Raw genomic sequence first — 17,901 nt, forward strand, 5'->3', positions numbered from 1 at the left:
GGGGTTACGGGGAATCGGGTGGGATATGTGTCGGTGCAGGCTCGATGGGCCGAAATGGCCTCTATCTGCACTGTGGGGTTTCTGTGATTCTGTGATTTCTGTGAAGTACAAATTGTTTTTTTTTGTAGGAGACAAATGAAGAGAAGCTGTACAAGATTGCTAATGAGCTTCTGCTAACAGAAAAAGCTTATGTCAGCAAACTTCATCTCCTAGACCAGGTTAGTGATGGCTTTGTTCAGTGTTTCTCTATCCTTTTTACAAGCGTGCGAACAACTGTTGTTTTGTTTATTTATCTGGTCATTATTACATTGCTGTTTGTGGGATCTTACTGTGTGCAAATTAGCTGCCATGTTTCCTACATTACAACAGTGTCTACATTTCAAAAGTACCATTGACTGTAAAGCGTTTTGAGATGCCCTGAGGTCGTGAAAGGAGCTAAATACATTCAAGGCTTCCTTTTTTTTAATTCTTTAATTAAACACTTGGGATGAAATTCAAAATTCCAAGGAAACTTACATTCCAAAGTTGCATCTTTCTTGCAATTTTGTTAGTGAGTCATAAACTACAGAAGAAAAACAGCCATTCTCCTTTGTTAGATTTCTTAATTTAGACTTGCAAATAAAAGAGCTTTATTTGCTTTGTAATGGTTTGTGGATTCTTTGGCAGCATAGCTTATTATGCAGTGCATATATGGAAGAAGAGCTAACTGGAATCAAATCAAGAGGACAGCCAGGGCCCATAGAACTATGTCCCAGCAAGACTCAATGCACTCAGAAGGGAAACTTGGTGAGGTGAGGGGTGAGAGAAAAAGAAATAGAAAAACCTTGCAGTGTATTCCTAACCTGGGGAGAGCAATAAAGGCAAATGTGAACTCAAATTGTGGGCATTTTGAAAGTTAAGGAGATGTAGAATACTTCACAAATACTGACCTGTAAAGGTGGGTGGGGTTGGCATTACTGGTAATGGAGGATATGACTGCTGTTGTGAGGATGGATAAAAGAGAAAAGCAATCTGGGGAGAAAATAGCAATAATAAAGGTAAAGGCAACAAAATAAAATTTGGCAACTGCTATCGACCACCAGCTCAAGTTGAACAGATAGATAAAAGGGCTATTTAGGCAAGATAAGGACATTTTAATGTGACAATTGTTGAATCCATGAATGTTAAGGTATAGTATTCTTCAATAAATCGACAGAGACTGCAGAGGAACAATTAACAGGTGTTTACTGGATGCAGGTTACTCAAACTAAAGTACAGATCCCTACTCGGGGTTTATATACCGGTGTGGTCACTGCCGGTACTACAGTATACAGGAGCTGTAAAAAGTAGTTCTCCCCTTAAAGGTACATACACTACAATTCCTCCCCTTTTAGATTAACAGTACCATAACATTCATTTAACAATTAACACTTTTACATGATATGTGTCGGTGCAGGCTCGATGGGCTGAAATGGCCTCTATCTGCACTGTGGGGTTTCAGTGATTCAGTGATTCTGTGATTAACGACAAATAGTCCATTTATAAATTCAGTCTTTGGGGCGGCTTCCTGATCCTTTCTGGATAGCGCCTTTCCTGAGTGTCTTGCTCTTGGTACAGAGGCGATTCTGGCCCCCTGTCGTTGGTTGGTTCATCAGCTTCCGATGCTACTGTTTCTGGGGTAGATGCTACCGGTATGTCGGGTTCATCACCAGGTACGTGAGACCTGGGGTGGACTCTTTCCTGTGACTCTAGGATCTGGTCGACATGGCGTCTCTCAATGTTCTCCCCAACATCCACGGTGTACATTAGTGGCCCCTGCCGTGTGCATATCGTTCCTGGTTGCCATTTCTCTGTTCGGTAGTCGCGAGCCAAGACTAGTTGCCCTACATTGAAGCTCCTTGTCGGCTTCTCATTGATGTGCTGGAATTGCTTATTCTCAACATCTCTTCGTACATTTGGTTTGAGCAAATCCAGACGAGATCTCAACCTTCGGTTAAAGAGCATCATGGCCGGGGTCTGGTTGGTGACTATGTGTTGCATTTCTGTAGGCTAACAGGAAATTGTCCACCTTATGCTGCAGTGGAAAGTCGTCATCGCACATGGCCCTTACTGCTATTTTAAAGGTTTGTACAAACCTCTCAGCCAATCCATTGGTGGCTGGATGATACGGAGCGGAGGTGTAATGCCTTACCCCATTCCTTTTCATAAATCTTCGGACACAAACTGTGGTCCGTTATCAGAGCAAATCTGCTCTGGCAAGCCGTTCCTGGCAAAGATGGTCTGTAGGACTGCAATAGTTTTCTCCGTGGTGGAGGACATTTTGATCACCTCAGGCCATTTCGAGTGCGCATCCACAGCTATTAAAAACATTGAGTCCATGAATGGACCAGCAAAATCAATATGCACCTGTTGCCATGGAGATGGGGGCCACTCCCATGGGTGTAGAGGGGCATGTGGTGGTGCATTTTGGACCTTCTGGCATCCTGAGCAGCTCTTTGTCAGGTCCTCGATTTGCTGATTGATCCCCGGCCACCACACAAGCCCTAGCAAGGCTTTTCATTTTCACCTCTCCCAGATGGCCTTCGTGAAGCTCATTGAGCACTCTCTCCCTTAACTTGGGTGGAATTACCACTCGGGATCCACACATCAAGGTCCCCTGGCATACTGACAGCTGTTCTCTTCTGGATGAGAATGCTGGCAACAGTGAGTCGCCATGTGCTGGCCATCCCTTCACCGTCAAATCATATACCCGAGACAGTGTCGGGTCATTTTGGGTCTCCTTCTCTATACCAGCGTTAGTTACTGGCAAGCATTCAATTATAGTCGAATGAAATATTTCGACAGGATCCACTGCTGGTGCTTCCTCCGCAGTAGGTAGTGGCAGGCGTGATAGCCCATCAGTGTTTCCATGCTGTTTTGTACCCTTATACTCGATATCATATTGGTGCACCCCTAGAAAAAGGGACCATCTTTGTAGCCGTTGTGCAGTCATCACCGGAACGCCCTTCTTTGGGTTAAAGATGGAGACAAGTGGTTGGTGGTCAGTCAGCAAGGTGAACTTCTGCCCGTGCAGATAGTGGTTGAACTTTTTCACTCCCCACACTAGGCTGAGGGCCTCCCTGTCAATCTGGGCGTAGTTACGCTCAGCTGAGGTTAGTGACCGAGACGCAAAGGCTACTGGCTTCTCCGAGCCGTCCGGGAATTTGTGCGACAGCACCGCTCCAATGCCATAGGGTGATGCATCACACGCCAGCCGAATTGGTAGTGCCGGGTTGAAATGAGCCAACACCTCTTTTGATGTGATCAATTCTTTGCACTTCTGGTAAGCTCGTTTGCGTTCGTCATTCCACTTCCATGGTACCCCTGTTTGCAGTAGGGTGTTCAGTAGGTGCAGAACCGTAGACAAATTCGGCAAGAACTTATGGTAGTAGTTCACCATCCCGAGGAACGACCTCAGTTGTTAAACATTTTCCGGTGCTGGAGCCTTGACTACTGCCTCAATCTGTTCAGGGGACTTATGTAACCCCTCTTCATCAATAACGTGGCCACAATACGAGATCTGCTTCTGGAAAAACTCGCATTTGTGGCGATTAGCTCGGAGCCCATAATCCTTCAATTTAGTGAGCACCTGCTCCAGGTTGGCGAGGTGATCACTGTCATTTTCGCCCGTGACCAGGATGTCGTCCAAATAACACTGGGTCCCTGGAATCCCTTGCAGGACTTGATCCATTGCCCTTTGCCGAATAGCCGGAGCTGATGCTACCCCGAACACCAGCCGGTTGTATTGGTAGAGACCTTTGAGTGTTGATCGTGAAGTACTGTTTCGAGGCTTCTTCTACCTCCATTTGCAGGTACGCCTGGGCCAGATCAATTTTAGTGAAGCGTTTCCCTCCAGATAGCGAGGCGAAAATATCTTCAATCTGCGGAAGCGGATATTGCACCGTGTGAAGGACTGGGTTCACTGTCACCTTAAAGTCCCCACAGATGCGAGCCTTCTTTGGTTCCCCAGGCGTATTACTCAACGACCTCTTCATTACAGGAATGATGGGTGTAGCCCACTCGCTCCAGTCCACTTTGGATAGCACTCCTGAACGTTCCAAACCTTCCAGCTCTGCTTCAACGGCTGGGCGGATCGCATAAGGTACCGGTCTGGCCTTAAAAAAAAAAAAAAAAAAAAAAAAAAAAAAAAAAAAAACTTTGGGCTTGCATTTTCCTCTATTTTGATCGTTGCTGTTATGCCTTTTAGTGTTCAGAGTCCCTCCTGGAACACTTCTTGTGCGTCAGTTAGCATTTTTGACAGTCATCCCGGTGTGATGTCGTCATCCTTTTTGGCATCTACAGTCAGTGCTTGTATGGAATGCCAATCTAGCTGTATCTTCCGGATCCATTCACGCCCTATTAGTGGCGGTCCTCCATCTGGCAATACATATATGTCCATTTTTGGTGTTTTCTTGCTGTTGTATATCACGTTCACCCTTATTTTTCCTTTGGGGTAGACTTTTTGCCCCGTGTACGTCTTCAAGACAATCTTTGTATCTCTCAAGGGTATATGTGAGAATAGCCGCTTGTAGTCCCTTCGGTTTATGACTGTTAGGGCTGATCCTGTGTCCAATTCCATTTTCACTTGGACTCTGTCTATCTTGAGCGTGACCCAGATAGTTTGGTGATCCTCCATTTTGATTACATGATGCAGTTTCAGACAACCCAGCTCCTTGCTTCCGGAGTCTGTATCACTTTTCTGTTCGTCTGAAGTACTCTCCGTCACCTTATGTACCTTTTTTTACTTCTCCTGTGGAGATTTCTTGCTGCTGGTTTTCTTTCCCGACCTGCAGACACTTGCTCTGTGTCCTACTTTTCCACACTGTCTGCACACTTGGTCCTTGAACCAACAGTCCTTGTGGTCGTGTGTTGTTTTGCCGCAGCGATAACACTTCCCTGCTCCATATGACATTTCATTGGTGCCATATTCTTGCGGTCTCCGTTGTATCTCTGCAGTGCCCTGTGCGGCTGCTTCGTGTGATACTGCCATGCTGAAAGCCTTGTCCAGCGTAAGATCCTTTTCTGATAGAAGCCGTTTCTGGGTTCCTTCACTTTGAAGCCCACACACAAACTTGTCCCTTAAAGTATCTGCTAGTCCCGTTCCAAACTGGCAGTGTTTCGATAGCTTGCGCAGTTCCATTAAATACTCAGCATTACTTTCGTCTTTATGCTGGTTCCTTTTGTGAAACTTAAATCTTTCGGCTATCTGCAGCGGTGTGGGGTTTAAGTGGTCCTGTAGGATTGCCACTATGCTTTCAAAATCCTTTTCCACTGGCTTCTCTGGGGTTATTAGGTTTCACAGTAAGCCGTATGTTTTTGCACCCATGGAATTCAACAATACCAGTGCTTTCCTGGCATCTGGCACTTCATTCGCCTTGCAGTACACTTTTACACGTTCTATATATGTTGCCCAATCTTCGACTTCATTGTCGAACGCTGTGACACTGCCACTCTTCTGCATCCTTGGGTGTGGTTAGACTGGCTAAAAATGGCATCTCCCGCACTCTCCCTTCTTCTCCGCCGGCTCAAAATGGCGTCTCCCGCACTTCTTTCCTCCCCCGCGGACGCTGCTCAGCCCTTGAAACCCCGGCCGCGCTCTGCGTGTTTTCCCTTCTCTTTGACGCCGCTCGGTCTTCAACCCCGGCTGCGCCCTGTGTGCTTCACCCTCTCTCTTACCCCGTCGACGCTGCTCGGCCTTTTTGTGTGCCGTCGATCGGCTCCAGCCGCTGCCGTCCAGGAAGGGTCTGCGCCGTACCTGCTGCCAGCCCGCTGTACTGGATCGTCTCGACTGGGGAACCAAGCCCAGCTCTCCACAGCCTCCTCTGCGATGTTCAAGTCCTCTCCGGATGGTCGACGCCCGCACTGGTGGAATCGGCCTTCTTTTACAGAATTGCAGGTAGGTTTGAATCAACTCATCGCCACTGTTGAATCCGTGAATGTTAAGGTATGGTATTCTTCAATAAATCGATAGAGACTGCAGAGGAACAATTAACAGGTGTTTATTGGATGCAAGTTACTCAAAAACTAAAGTACAGATCCCTACTCGGGGTTTATATACTGGTGTGGTCACTGCCGGTACTACAGTATACAGGAGCTGTAAAAAGTAGTTCTCCCCTTAAAGGTACATACACTACAACAATCACCAGAGTTTTCATTGTCCCTGGAATTAATTGGCCAGACAAGGAACAACTGGTAGAGAATGAAAGACAATTTCATAGAGGTAATCAGTGGTTGTTTCTTAACATGGGGTAGATGTGGTGTTGGATTTACTATTTAGCAGTCCACCAGAACAGATGAGTAACCTGGAAGCAGTGTGAACACTTGAGCTGTCATGAGCTTTGTATGGTTACATTTATGTGACGTTGTGACGTGACGTTCTGTACCCATGAGAGTGTTGTCTTCAGTTCCAAATGTTCCCATTCGTGATGTCATAATGACACTTAAGGGGTTCTATACAAAATGCCTGCTCAACTATTAATTTTTTGTTAAAATGTTTCTTAATTGTAATTTTTATCTTAATTGAGAAATTTGACAAGCCACAAAATTTAAATTAGTTCTTCAGGGCCATAATGTTTGTTTCAGTCAATACGCATTTAAAACCCCAGTTACACCTATTCCAACAAGGCCTAACATTTAATGGGGTATTAAACAGTGATGTTAATGTGGAAAAGCCCAAATTTTTGCCAGTTTCACAGATTACACTGATTGCCGGCTATGGGGAGGGGTCCACAGCGCAACCAGTGTCAGAGCAGTGAATGACTGACCGCAACTTCAGGATTTCCACGTTTAGATGCGCATGTACTACATCCTGAAGTTGCGGTCAGTTTCAAAGCTAACTGTTAGTTTGCCATTATTACCCGCTACAAATTCTGGTCCAATAACATAACGAGGGACAACTGAAAGATACCGGTAATTGTATGGGGATCTCCTTTTTTATAATGAGGGATTTTAAGCTGTTCAGTAAAATATACATACCCTTTTATTATAACCATCTGTATTTCCAACTGGAATTTTTTTTAATACTTTGTGGTAGCATTTTCCTCTTATTTGTTATCCTATCAATGAAACAGTTTCCATAGTTGATGGAGATAATGTGGAATATTCTATTCAGTGGAACAATTTGTTTAAAGAAAATGTTCAAATGATCAAACATTCTTGAGTCTTGCCTCACAGCATTAGTCCAAGTAGCACTCACTGTCTGCAGCTGCACAACAACCCAACTATTTTTTTTAAAACATCTGTGTCTAATTATTTACAAGTAAATTTTCATGTACGATGTAAACAAAATGGCCCTGAATTTGCAGTTGGAGGCTTTCACGGATGTCTCCAACCAGCAAAAAACCTATGAACTTACCTGATGGTCCCAGAGGTTCGGACACTTGCGCTCCTGGGCCTCTGAGTAGGCCTGCGTACAGGCCCATGTATGCGGTTCGCCAAGCGCCCCTGGGATCACGTGGGCCGGCCGAACCAATGAAAGAAAGGGATCCCTATTTATACTTCTGAGGATTCCGTATGTACGTATGAATGGGAATACCCCCAAAAATACACGTGCACTTCAAATATATAATTAATAAATCATATTTAAAATTAATCAAAATGGCATTTGATTAAATATTTAAAATAAACATTTAATTTTTTGAAAAATAAATTTACATATTTTAAAGGGGCTAAAAATAAACTTACCTTATTTCACAGATTTTTAAATGTATAAATTATTGAAAAAAATGTATTTTTCTGTTCTTTAAAAGTCTTACGCTGGTAAAAGCAGGCCGAACGCCTGCTTTTACCAGGCGTAAGAATTTCACGGGCATTCGCTGGGCAGAAGGTGGGCAAGTAGCCCAAATCTCCACCCGCGGAGGCCTTTTTCCCAGGGATATAGGCGATCGCAAGTTCCAGGTTTTAGCGCATGCATTTCGTATGCCTAAATCTAGAACTTACGTGGCCCCGACAGACGCGCGCACCTTGTATGTAGATGCCACAAATTACAGCCCAATATATTGTGAATCCCTCACCGGGCGAGTGGGATTATATATCTTGCCTGTGTCTGTAAAGTATTAAAACCACCTGTTTTGTGGAACCTTATTGAACCTTTTATAAATATTCATTTTTGTAGCCTATATAGGAGCACAATTAGTCGAGGCTAGTTCTTTATTTGGTTTGTTCTGCAGGTTTTCTGTGCTAAACTGCTAGAGGAAGCCAATAGCAAGGGTTCTTTTCCTGCAGAGGTAGTGACCAAAATCTTCTCCAACATTTCATCCATTTACACCTTCCACAGTCGGTTCTTGCTGCCAGAGCTGGAAACCCGCATGAATCTGTGGTAAGTCTTTCTTTTTGAAATCTTTCTCTTTTTTTTTCCTGTTAATAGTTAACAAAAAAATTTTTTAAACTGGAATAGTTTACTCATTGTATATAATGTAGTAAAACACTAATTTATTTTCTAGCAATGGATTACTAGGAAGTACAGTATAGTATATAACGGATGGGTTTGTGGGTGGGGTGCAGGGTGGAGTTATAGATGGCGCCTCCTCTCCCCAAAAAATTGACACTTGACGGTGCACTGTCCACAGGTACCAGCAGTCCCTTAGTGCTATGCCACGTGCAAATTCTACATGCACGATACTAGATAATGAGTGTTGGCAAGATCTTTAACCATGTGGGAAACATCACGGGAGCCAGATTGTGTCCTCGCCAATATACATACGCTCCCTCTCTCCCTCCCTATTAGTGATCAGAAGCAGGAGCCTTGACTGATTTTAATCCACACCCTAATTCCTTCCCCTCCTGGGGCATTCCGCTTAACTCTGATGCCCAACTGCTACTCTGGGTAAGATCAGCTAACTTGGAACAAACCGGGGATCGCACCTCAGACTTTTATGGTTTGTGTGGTGCAGTACCACACACCAAGCCACTGAGGGAGCAAATATCAACCTGTGTATCTAATTTTGTTAATACTGTGGTTTGAAGTGTTGTATGTAAACTGAAGACCTTGCATGGATGATGTGTGGTAAGATATAAAAACAGACATCTGGATTTGATGACTCATGCCAGTGCCCCAACTGAGTGTTCTGAGATGTTTAAAGGGACACTTTTTTGCTGAGGGAAAATGCTTATGAAAGCTTAATATTGTTTTTCTGACATAATGGCATATAATTACAATGTAGCCCCAAAATTGCAAGGCCCTGCTACTGTGTGGGAGCTCACTGGAGAGCACAAATTGGGATTAGATGCGTGTCAAATGCCGAGTGCACAATTTATATAAGAGGCAAAAAATTTCATAAAGGGAGCCTGCCCTGCTGGCCAGTGTCAGCCTTTTTGTGAAGGAAACGTTGATAACTTTGTATTGTTTAGGTCAGCCGTGCCCTAGCACTCCCCTCATCCTTGTAAACTGGGCGAATGCCATATTTTTCATTTTTTTATGAATCTATTCGGTGTCATTAGCATTTTCCTAGTTTGTGTGACTACGTGAACCTTTGTGTCCCCTACAATCTGGAATGCACCTCCTCATTTGCACAATGCCGAGACAATTGATGGTTAGACCTAGAGATTGTGACAGAGAATTCTTAATCTGTGCACTGGCTATTCTTATCAGGTGCCACAACATGATTCTCCTCTGTTTTAAAAGTGGGCTAAATATGCACTCTCATGAAAGACTTGGGCTTTGAACTAACAAGTGGTCTATTTACATGAAACGGGTAAATGGTATAAAACAGTGAATTTATACATTTCTTGCCTGCCTTGAAGCATAAAATAATAATACATTGCTCACTTTCTTTCTCGGCATAGACTAAATTATAAACTAACTTCCTGTGCTATGGAAGAGGCTACCATTTGAAGCAAGCTTAACTAATTTACTGGATGACATAAAACTTTAAATACTGTGCTCTCAGGCTGCTGGTTACAGACTGCCGTTGACTGTAGACTCACCTTGAAGTACACATGAAGCCCAATATAAACCCATAATTAGAGCTAACTGTCAAAGAGCCAATCAATTACCCTATGACCTTCTTGAAGATCTCAGACACCATTGTCAATCAAATCCACTACCCCAGGTTGATTCTTTGATCTGTCTCCAGGTAGCATGAGACCATCTCTGAAGTTCAACTGAGAAAAGGTTCACAAAGCCACACAAACCAGGAAAGTCCTAATGACATCGAATATGATCATAACAATGTTATTAGGGACTTGGTAACAGGGTACTTAAATCATAATATGATTAGGCAGAGTCAACATGGTTTTATGAAAGGGAAATGGTGTTTGAAAAATCAAAAGTTTTTGAGGGTGTAACTAGCAGTGTAGATAAGGGGGAACCAGTGGACGTGGTATATTTGAAAAGATTTTCAAAAGGCATTCGATAAGGTGCCACACAAGAGGTTGTTACACAGGATTATGGCTCATGGGATTGGGAGTAATATATTAGCTTAGACTGAGGATTGGTTAATGGACAGAAAACAGAGCGTAGGAATGAATGGGTCATTTTCGGGTTGGCAGGTTGTAACTAGTGGGTTACTGCATGGATCAGTGCTTGGACCTCAGATTTACAATCTGTATCAATGACTTCGATGAGGGGACCAAGTGTAATGTATCCACAAGTTTGTTGATACAAAGCTTGGTGGGGAAAATGAGCTTTGAGGAGGACACAACGGGATATAGACCAGTTACGTGAGTGAGCAAGAAGGTGGCAGAAGCAGTATAATGTGGGGAAATGTGAAATTAACCACAGGTAGGGAGAATAGAAAAGCAGAATCTTTTTTAAAAAGGTGAGAGACTAGTAAATATTGGTATGCAGAGGGATTTGGGTGTCCTTGTAGATGAATCATAAAGTTAGCATACAGGTACAGCAAGCAATTAGGAAGGCAAATGGTATGTTGGCCTTTATTGCAAGGGAGTTTCCGTATAAGTAAGGAAGTCTGGCTGCAATTATATCGAGCTTTGGCGAGACCACACTTTGGGTACTGTGCACAGATTTGGTCTCGTCTAAGGAAGGATATACTTGCCTTAGAGGGGGTGCAACAAAGGTTCACTAGATTGATTCCTGGGATGGGAGGATTGTCTTATGAGAGATTGAGAGAATGGGCCTATATTCTCGAGTTAGAAGATCGAGAGGTGATCTCATTGAAACATAAAATTTTTAAGAGGCTTGACAGGGGTAGATGCGGAGCGGCTGTTCCCCTGGCTGTAGAGTCTAGAACTAGAGGTCATAGACTCAGGATAAAGGGTCGGCCATTTAGGACTGAGATGAGGAGAAATTTCTTCACTCAGAGGGTTGTGAATCTTTGGAATTATCTACCTCAGAGGACTGTGGATGCTCAGTTATTGAGTATATTCAAGACTGAGAGCAATAGATTTTTGGACACTAAGGGAATCAAATTTGGGGGGGGTGGGGGTGGGAGGATGAGCCCTTCTTTACATATGCATGTCTGGTCTCATTGGCATCATTGGGACCCAACTGCAATTTTAACTCTGGCCTGAGCGAGCAAATTGTTGTGGCTTTCCAGCCATGGCCAACTTGAGACACAAGAGGATAAACCCCAGAGGAGGCTGAAGAAGGTAAGTATTTTCCTTTCTGTCGTGGAGACTTCTCCAGGCCCCACAGGAGAGCTTGGGCCTCTTCTGCCCCAGACTATTCTTAACATTGATTTGAAACTTTTTGTTTTTGGAAGGCGCACCATCAAAGTACCTAACTTGCAATAATCTATTACAATTAGTTGGATGGGTTCCATTCTCAATTTATGGCAACACTAGCCCTTTCCATTACCAGCACTGGTGCACCCATACCACTGCTGGCCAAAGCCACAAAACTGCCACCAACAATAATTTGTTTTTATATATAGTGCCTTTAATGTAGATAAACGTCGCTTCACAGAAGTGTAATAAAATAATTAATGTAATAAAATAATTGGGGCCCTTTCTTCAAAGCTCATTTGGTACAGTGCCTTTCCCCTCCCAAGCTACATCATGGGGGTGAAAGTGGACCAACAGCAGCAATCCATATATAAGTGGGCCAGGAGGGTGACTCTTGCTTCTAGTGCCAGTGCAACCATGCCAAGAAACTTTAATGAACCAATCAATATACTCCTCATAACAGCATTTGCAGTTAAAATTGACTACACAAAATATGTGTGAATTTAAACTCCTGTCATTAAACTCACGACAAAATAAGAAAAATAAACTGCAGTTTATTACCAGGGAGGATTTTTAAAAAAAGAATGTTTATTTCAGATTCATTATGGTTTGAATTAAATAATTTTAACAGTAAATTATTACATATAATTTGCTGACATTATTCTTGTATTTAAATAGCTTGTTATTATGATTCAGATCTGTATCTAATAGTGCATTACCCATCACATGCATTTCTGTCCTCTTGCTGATAATTCCCTGTATATTCATCAATTTCCATCAGATTACATGCCTTCAGTGCACACAGTCTCTCTCAGTATGGTGCTGAGTCACTGCATCTTGATAATCAATGATGCAACAAAAATATTCCTTTGAATTCATCAATGGCAAGGTTTCTTTGTGTCTCTCAAGTCCAACAGCTACAAACTCTTATCTTTTGGCTCAATTCTTAGATCTTCCAAGAATTGAAATTCTTTGCCTTACTCTCCTCTCATCTCAACTAGAACCCCCACATCAGCTCTACAGCTAAAGCTTCTACTAAAGTTCAGTTTCTTCTTTTTTGTGCCAATACAGTTTTACTTTTGCCTTCAACAATTCTTAACTTTCTATATAGCCCAAGTCTGTCCAAACCTTGAATCTGTTCCCACATCTGGGAAGGCTCTTTTATCTTCTTCCTACAAGGAATGGTTTGCTGTCCGAGACAATCCCCTGAGCTGTTTTTCTCTTTTATTAGTTTTACTATGGACAGATTTATTGTCCCTCCTAAGCTCCAAGTGTGCTTTTCTACATGTTCTACCTTCTCTCTTCATTCTCACTGTGTTGAAATCAAGATTCATCGTGTAATGATATCAGCAAATAGTGTTATTTGCCTGTTTGATTATGATGCCTTACCAGCATGTTTGCAGGTATTGATTACTTATGCCTGACCAGCAGAGGTCATGTGAGAGACAAGCAGTTGGGTTTAGTTTCAGTTTCATTCTAGATGCATCACAAGCATCGTGTCTCCTGTAAAAGCTGTATAAAAGAGTTGAACAAGCTTTAGATTAAAAGTCATTCTCTTTCATAAATGTCTCATCATTGAACCCACAAAGAAATCAATACACATCGCAGTGTCCAACTCAAATTGATTCTTTTGCCAATACTCAACTGTGGAACTCTGAACCCTCCTCATCTCCTTCCTACTATAAACATCAAAATTTAAAACCTAAGTTTGGCATCACTTCATCACAATTCCCTGGTTTATTCTCTTATGTTCTTCTACATAGAAACAGCCATTGGACTTTAAAGTAATGCATTGTATGTGGTACTTTGGGACATTTCTGAGAGATGTAATCAGCTGCCATGTAAACTCTCTCTTGTTTTACTCCCTCTCTTTCTCTGCCCTTTCCTTCCACCACGATGGCCCTTAGCTTTTCACCGAGGTTTCTCAATTTAAAAAAAAAAAAAAAAAAATGACCCTCTTTTATAAATTGTAAATCTGGATGGATTAACACAAACTTAAAATATATGATCTAATCTAATTCTACATGCTATGTGTGTGTATATAAGGTAACACAGTCTGGAGTGTGTCAAAGAACAGTAACATTTTGGGGTTGAAATGAGGTTAATTATCTGCTCAGGGTTTACTCTCTTGTAGTAGAACCTTATGCCCGCCTTATCAAGAAACCTTAATGTTGAATTTAACAATTAATAAATAAAAACAATAAATAGTTAACTACACCCTTATCCACTATGTACATTCAACAAAATAACACACACTCTTATGTTTCTCATTATCCTGGTTAGAATTTTTCAGTAACAGCGTTCCCAGCGTCTCATCGACTCTTTGAACCTTAACCTGTGTTCTTTCACAAAATGCCTAAAAAGTATATAGAATATAGCAATTACAGACTTTGCTAAATAGTTATGTTAAGTTTTCAGTAATGCATTTAACATTTTAATGTTAAATACCTTAAAAAAATCTATTTTTAAAAAGTTGTTCATCTTCATTTCAGGTTTATCTTTTTCCCCATGTGAGAGCCCAATCTTTGTTTTGCTCTCTAACATTTTTAAAAAGTTAGAATCAAAGGAGCTTACTCACTTCCTGGTTCTTGTTCTTGTGAGATTTCTGCATTGTGATTGGCTGCTTAGACAGCTTGTTGACGTTGCAGCAGCTCGCGCTATGTGATTCCCGCTAAACGACGCTGATTTTGACTGCATCTCGGAAAAGCCGAACTTCTCTCCACCAAGATCGCCAGATCTTTGGGGAAGTTTACTTCAGGGCTATCGGCGAACACCTTTGCTTCGCCGATGACTGCAAATTCATAGAATCATAGAATGGTTACAGCACGGAAGAAGGCCATTCAGCCCGTCGAGCCCGTGGCGGCTCCTTGCAAGAGCACATCAGCTAGCCCCACTCCCCTGCCCTTTCCCTGTAGCTCTGCAAATATTTTTCTTTCAGGTACTTCTCCAACTCCCTTTTGAAAGCCATGATTGAGCCTGCCTCCACCAACCTTTCAGACAGTGCATTCCAGATCCTAACCACTCGCTGCGTAAAAAAGTTTTTTCTTATGTTGCCTTTTGGTTCTTTTGCCAATCAACTTAAGCCTGTGTCTCTGGTTCTCGACCCTTCTGCCAATGGGAACAGTTTCTCTCTATCTACTCTGTCCAGACCCCTCATGATTTTGAACATTTCTATCAAATCTCCTCTCCATCTTCTCTGCTCTAAAGAGAACAACCCCAGCTTCTCCAGTCTATCCACGTAACTGAAGTCCCTCATCCCTGGAATCATTCTCGTAAATCTTTTCTGCACCCTCTCTGAGGCCTTCACATCCTTCCTAAAGCCCAGAATTGAACACAATACTCCAGTTGAGGCCGGACTTGTGTTTTATACAAGTTCATCATAATTTCCACACTTTTGTATTCTGGTGGGGGGGGGGAAATTGGGTCACGTCCCCTTTGGGGTGCTACTTTTAGCACCCCGAAAAAGTTAATGCCCCGGTGCCGGAAATTGAATGGTGGTGGGGCACTACTGGAAGCGTTCCCCGCACCCCCCCCCCCCACCCCCTTGGGGTGCTACCATTCAATATTGCGGCGCTACGTGCAACTGCGCCATGCGAGTCGGCACGTAGCACCGCGGTATTACAGGCCTCCCTCCCCTGATTAAAGGGGAGGAGCCTAGCGCAGCACACACCGGGGCCCTGCTGGATCACCAGGGAGCGGTGTGCTGGCAAAAGAGCCCAGCACTCGAGGAGTGCCGGGCTGACCGATTGCGGCCGTCACCCCGCAGTAGAAGGCAAAAGGGGACAGGTGCTGGCAGGCAGCCGAAAATAAATGGCCATCTGGCACCTGCCCTTTAATTTGTGCCGCCACAGCCACAAACACGGCACCCTGACCCTGTCGGACATAGCATCCGGTGGTAGGTCAAGGGGTGCGAGCGGGGCACTGCGCACAGTGATGACATTATCGCCGGTGATGCAGTGCCGCAGGGCGCTACCGGCTACCACCGCTGCTAACCTCCCGCTGAATTTTGTGGAAGAAGTTAGCGGTGCCGCGACCGGGCACTAGGTGCTTTGGAGGTGCAAAGCAACCGAATTTTTTCCCCCCATACCTCTATTCATGCAGACCAGGATCCCATAAGCTTTTTTAACTGCTTTCTCAACCTGCCCTGCCACCTTCAACGATTTGTGCACATATACCCCCAGGTCTCTCTCTTCATGCACCCCCTTTAGAATTGTACCCTTTAGTTTATATTTCCTCTCCTCATTCTTTCTACCAAAATGTATCACTTTGCACTTTTCTAAATTAAATTTCATCTGCCACGTGTCCTCCCATTTCATCAGCCTGTCTATGTCCTCTTGAAGTCTATCACTATCCTCCTCACTGTTCACTATACTGCCAAGTTTTGTGTCATCTGCAGATTTTGAAATTGAGCCCTGTACACCCACATCTAAGTCATTAATATATATCAAGAAAAGCAGTGGTACTAGAACCGACCCCTGGGGACACCACTGTATATCTTCCTCCAGTCCAAAAACAACCGTTCACCACTACTCTGTTTCCTGTCACTTAGCCAATTTTGTATCCATGCTGCCACTGTCCCTTTTATTTCATGAGCTTCAACTTTGCTGGCAAGCCTATTATGTGGAATTTTGTTGAACGCCTTTTGGAAATCCATGTACACCATGTCGGCCGCATTGCCCTCCTCAACCAAATTACGGGCCAATACTTTGAAATACACTTTACTGTAATCAAATGAACAAATACACTTAACTGTATGGGTTGATAAAGGCTTCTGGCATCAGAATAAGTAATCCCTCTGTTAATGTAGCGAAACACCAGACCAGAACTTTGATGTACCCCGTACAACCTAAAAGTATTCAGGTAGGCACTTGACTGACAGAAAGGAAAGAATGTAAACAGAATTTTTGTAACTAAGGATGATAAGCGCTTGTTTTAATTACAAGGTCAAAAACAGTTAGTAACTAACCTTATTTGATGAGGAAAAAATTATTGGATGTTTAATGCACTTTTAACATGGCATAAATGGCTGAATTACAAAAATAAGCCCAAGTCTGCATAGTGTCAGTCACATGGAGACATTTCAGGCATCTGCTTTAGGTTGTGGAATTGCTGTGTTGCTTCAATGTAGACCACTGTCCCACTAACCTGACCCTCCCAAATGAAATCCCATTATGTAAAAATCAGAATAAAAAATGCAGCCATAACTTTCACACTACTAGACCTGCAAAATCTTGTGTGAAGTTACAATTCATGTCACAGATTTTACAGTACATGGCAATTGGCTGAAAACAATTACCTATCCCCAATTTGTACCTGATTTAGGGCATCAGTTTTTAACCTAAATGCAACAACATGAACACTGTTTACATCAACATCTAGATAAGCACATGAGGGAGAAAGGAATAGAAGGATGTGGCGATAGGGTGAGATGAAGTAAGGTGGGAGAAGGCTCATGTGAAGCATAATCACTGGCACAGACCGGTTGGGTTGAATGGCCTGTTTGAACTGTAAATCCTCTGCCTTATCCTTTCACTCTCTGTGCACAATGCCACAGGAGATTCACTAATATTAAATAGATGCTGTCTGTTAATCATTGTTCACAGAGGAAATCTTACCGCCTTTTCAGGCCACAGTTTCTCACATCTACAGAGACAGGACCAACCCAGACCAGTGGTGATGATTTCCCTGTATGGACAAATTTTCATTTTCAGTGCATAGGAATGTCTGGCATCTGAGAGTTCTGTTGTAATTTTCCCACTAATCTCTATCTAAAAATATTTTTGTTGCCTTAGAATATATTTCTAGTGCTCTGGGGGAGGGTTTAAACTAAAATGGCAGGGGGTTGGGAACCTGAGCGGGGAGACAGAGGAAAGGGAAACGAGGATAAAAGCAAAAGACAGGAAGGAGAAAAACAAAAGTGGCAGACAGAGAAATCAAGGGCTTAAATCAAACATGGCCACAGTAAATAATAATTCTAAAAGATCTAAGAGCGTTAAAAAAACAAGCCTGAAGGCTTTGTGTCTTAATGCGAGGAGCATTCGTAATAAGGTGGATGAATTAGCTGCGCAAATAGAGGTAAACGAATATGATATGATTGGGATTACGGAAACATGGCTCCAGGGTGGCCAAGGCTGGGAACTCAACATCCAGGGGTATTCAATATTCAGGAAAGATAGGCAAAAAGGAAAAGAAGGTGGGGTAGCATTGCTAGTTAAAGAGGGGATTAATGCAATTGTAAGGAAGGATATTGGCTCTGATGTG

The 17,901-nt window shown here is 43.0% G+C and overlaps 1 protein-coding gene across 2 annotated transcripts in view; it reads left to right on the forward strand.

The window, feature by feature from the left end:
- Positions 1-17,901, forward strand: part of LOC147106085 (FYVE, RhoGEF and PH domain-containing protein 4-like) — a 354,273-nt gene that overhangs the window by 299,225 nt on the left and 37,147 nt on the right. For both annotated transcript variants that reach the window (XM_086008844.1, XM_086008845.1), the window contains 2 exons: positions 129-218; positions 8,187-8,335. In XM_086008844.1, the coding sequence (XP_085864970.1) occupies positions 129-218; positions 8,187-8,335 (239 nt within the window). The remainder of the gene's footprint in view (positions 1-128; positions 219-8,186; positions 8,336-17,901) is intronic.

Source organism: Somniosus microcephalus, chromosome 16 (genome assembly GCF_052327205.1).
Source record: "Somniosus microcephalus isolate GS21.2 chromosome 16, FLI_Smic_1.0, whole genome shotgun sequence".
NCBI lineage: Eukaryota > Metazoa > Chordata > Chondrichthyes > Squaliformes > Somniosidae > Somniosus > Somniosus microcephalus.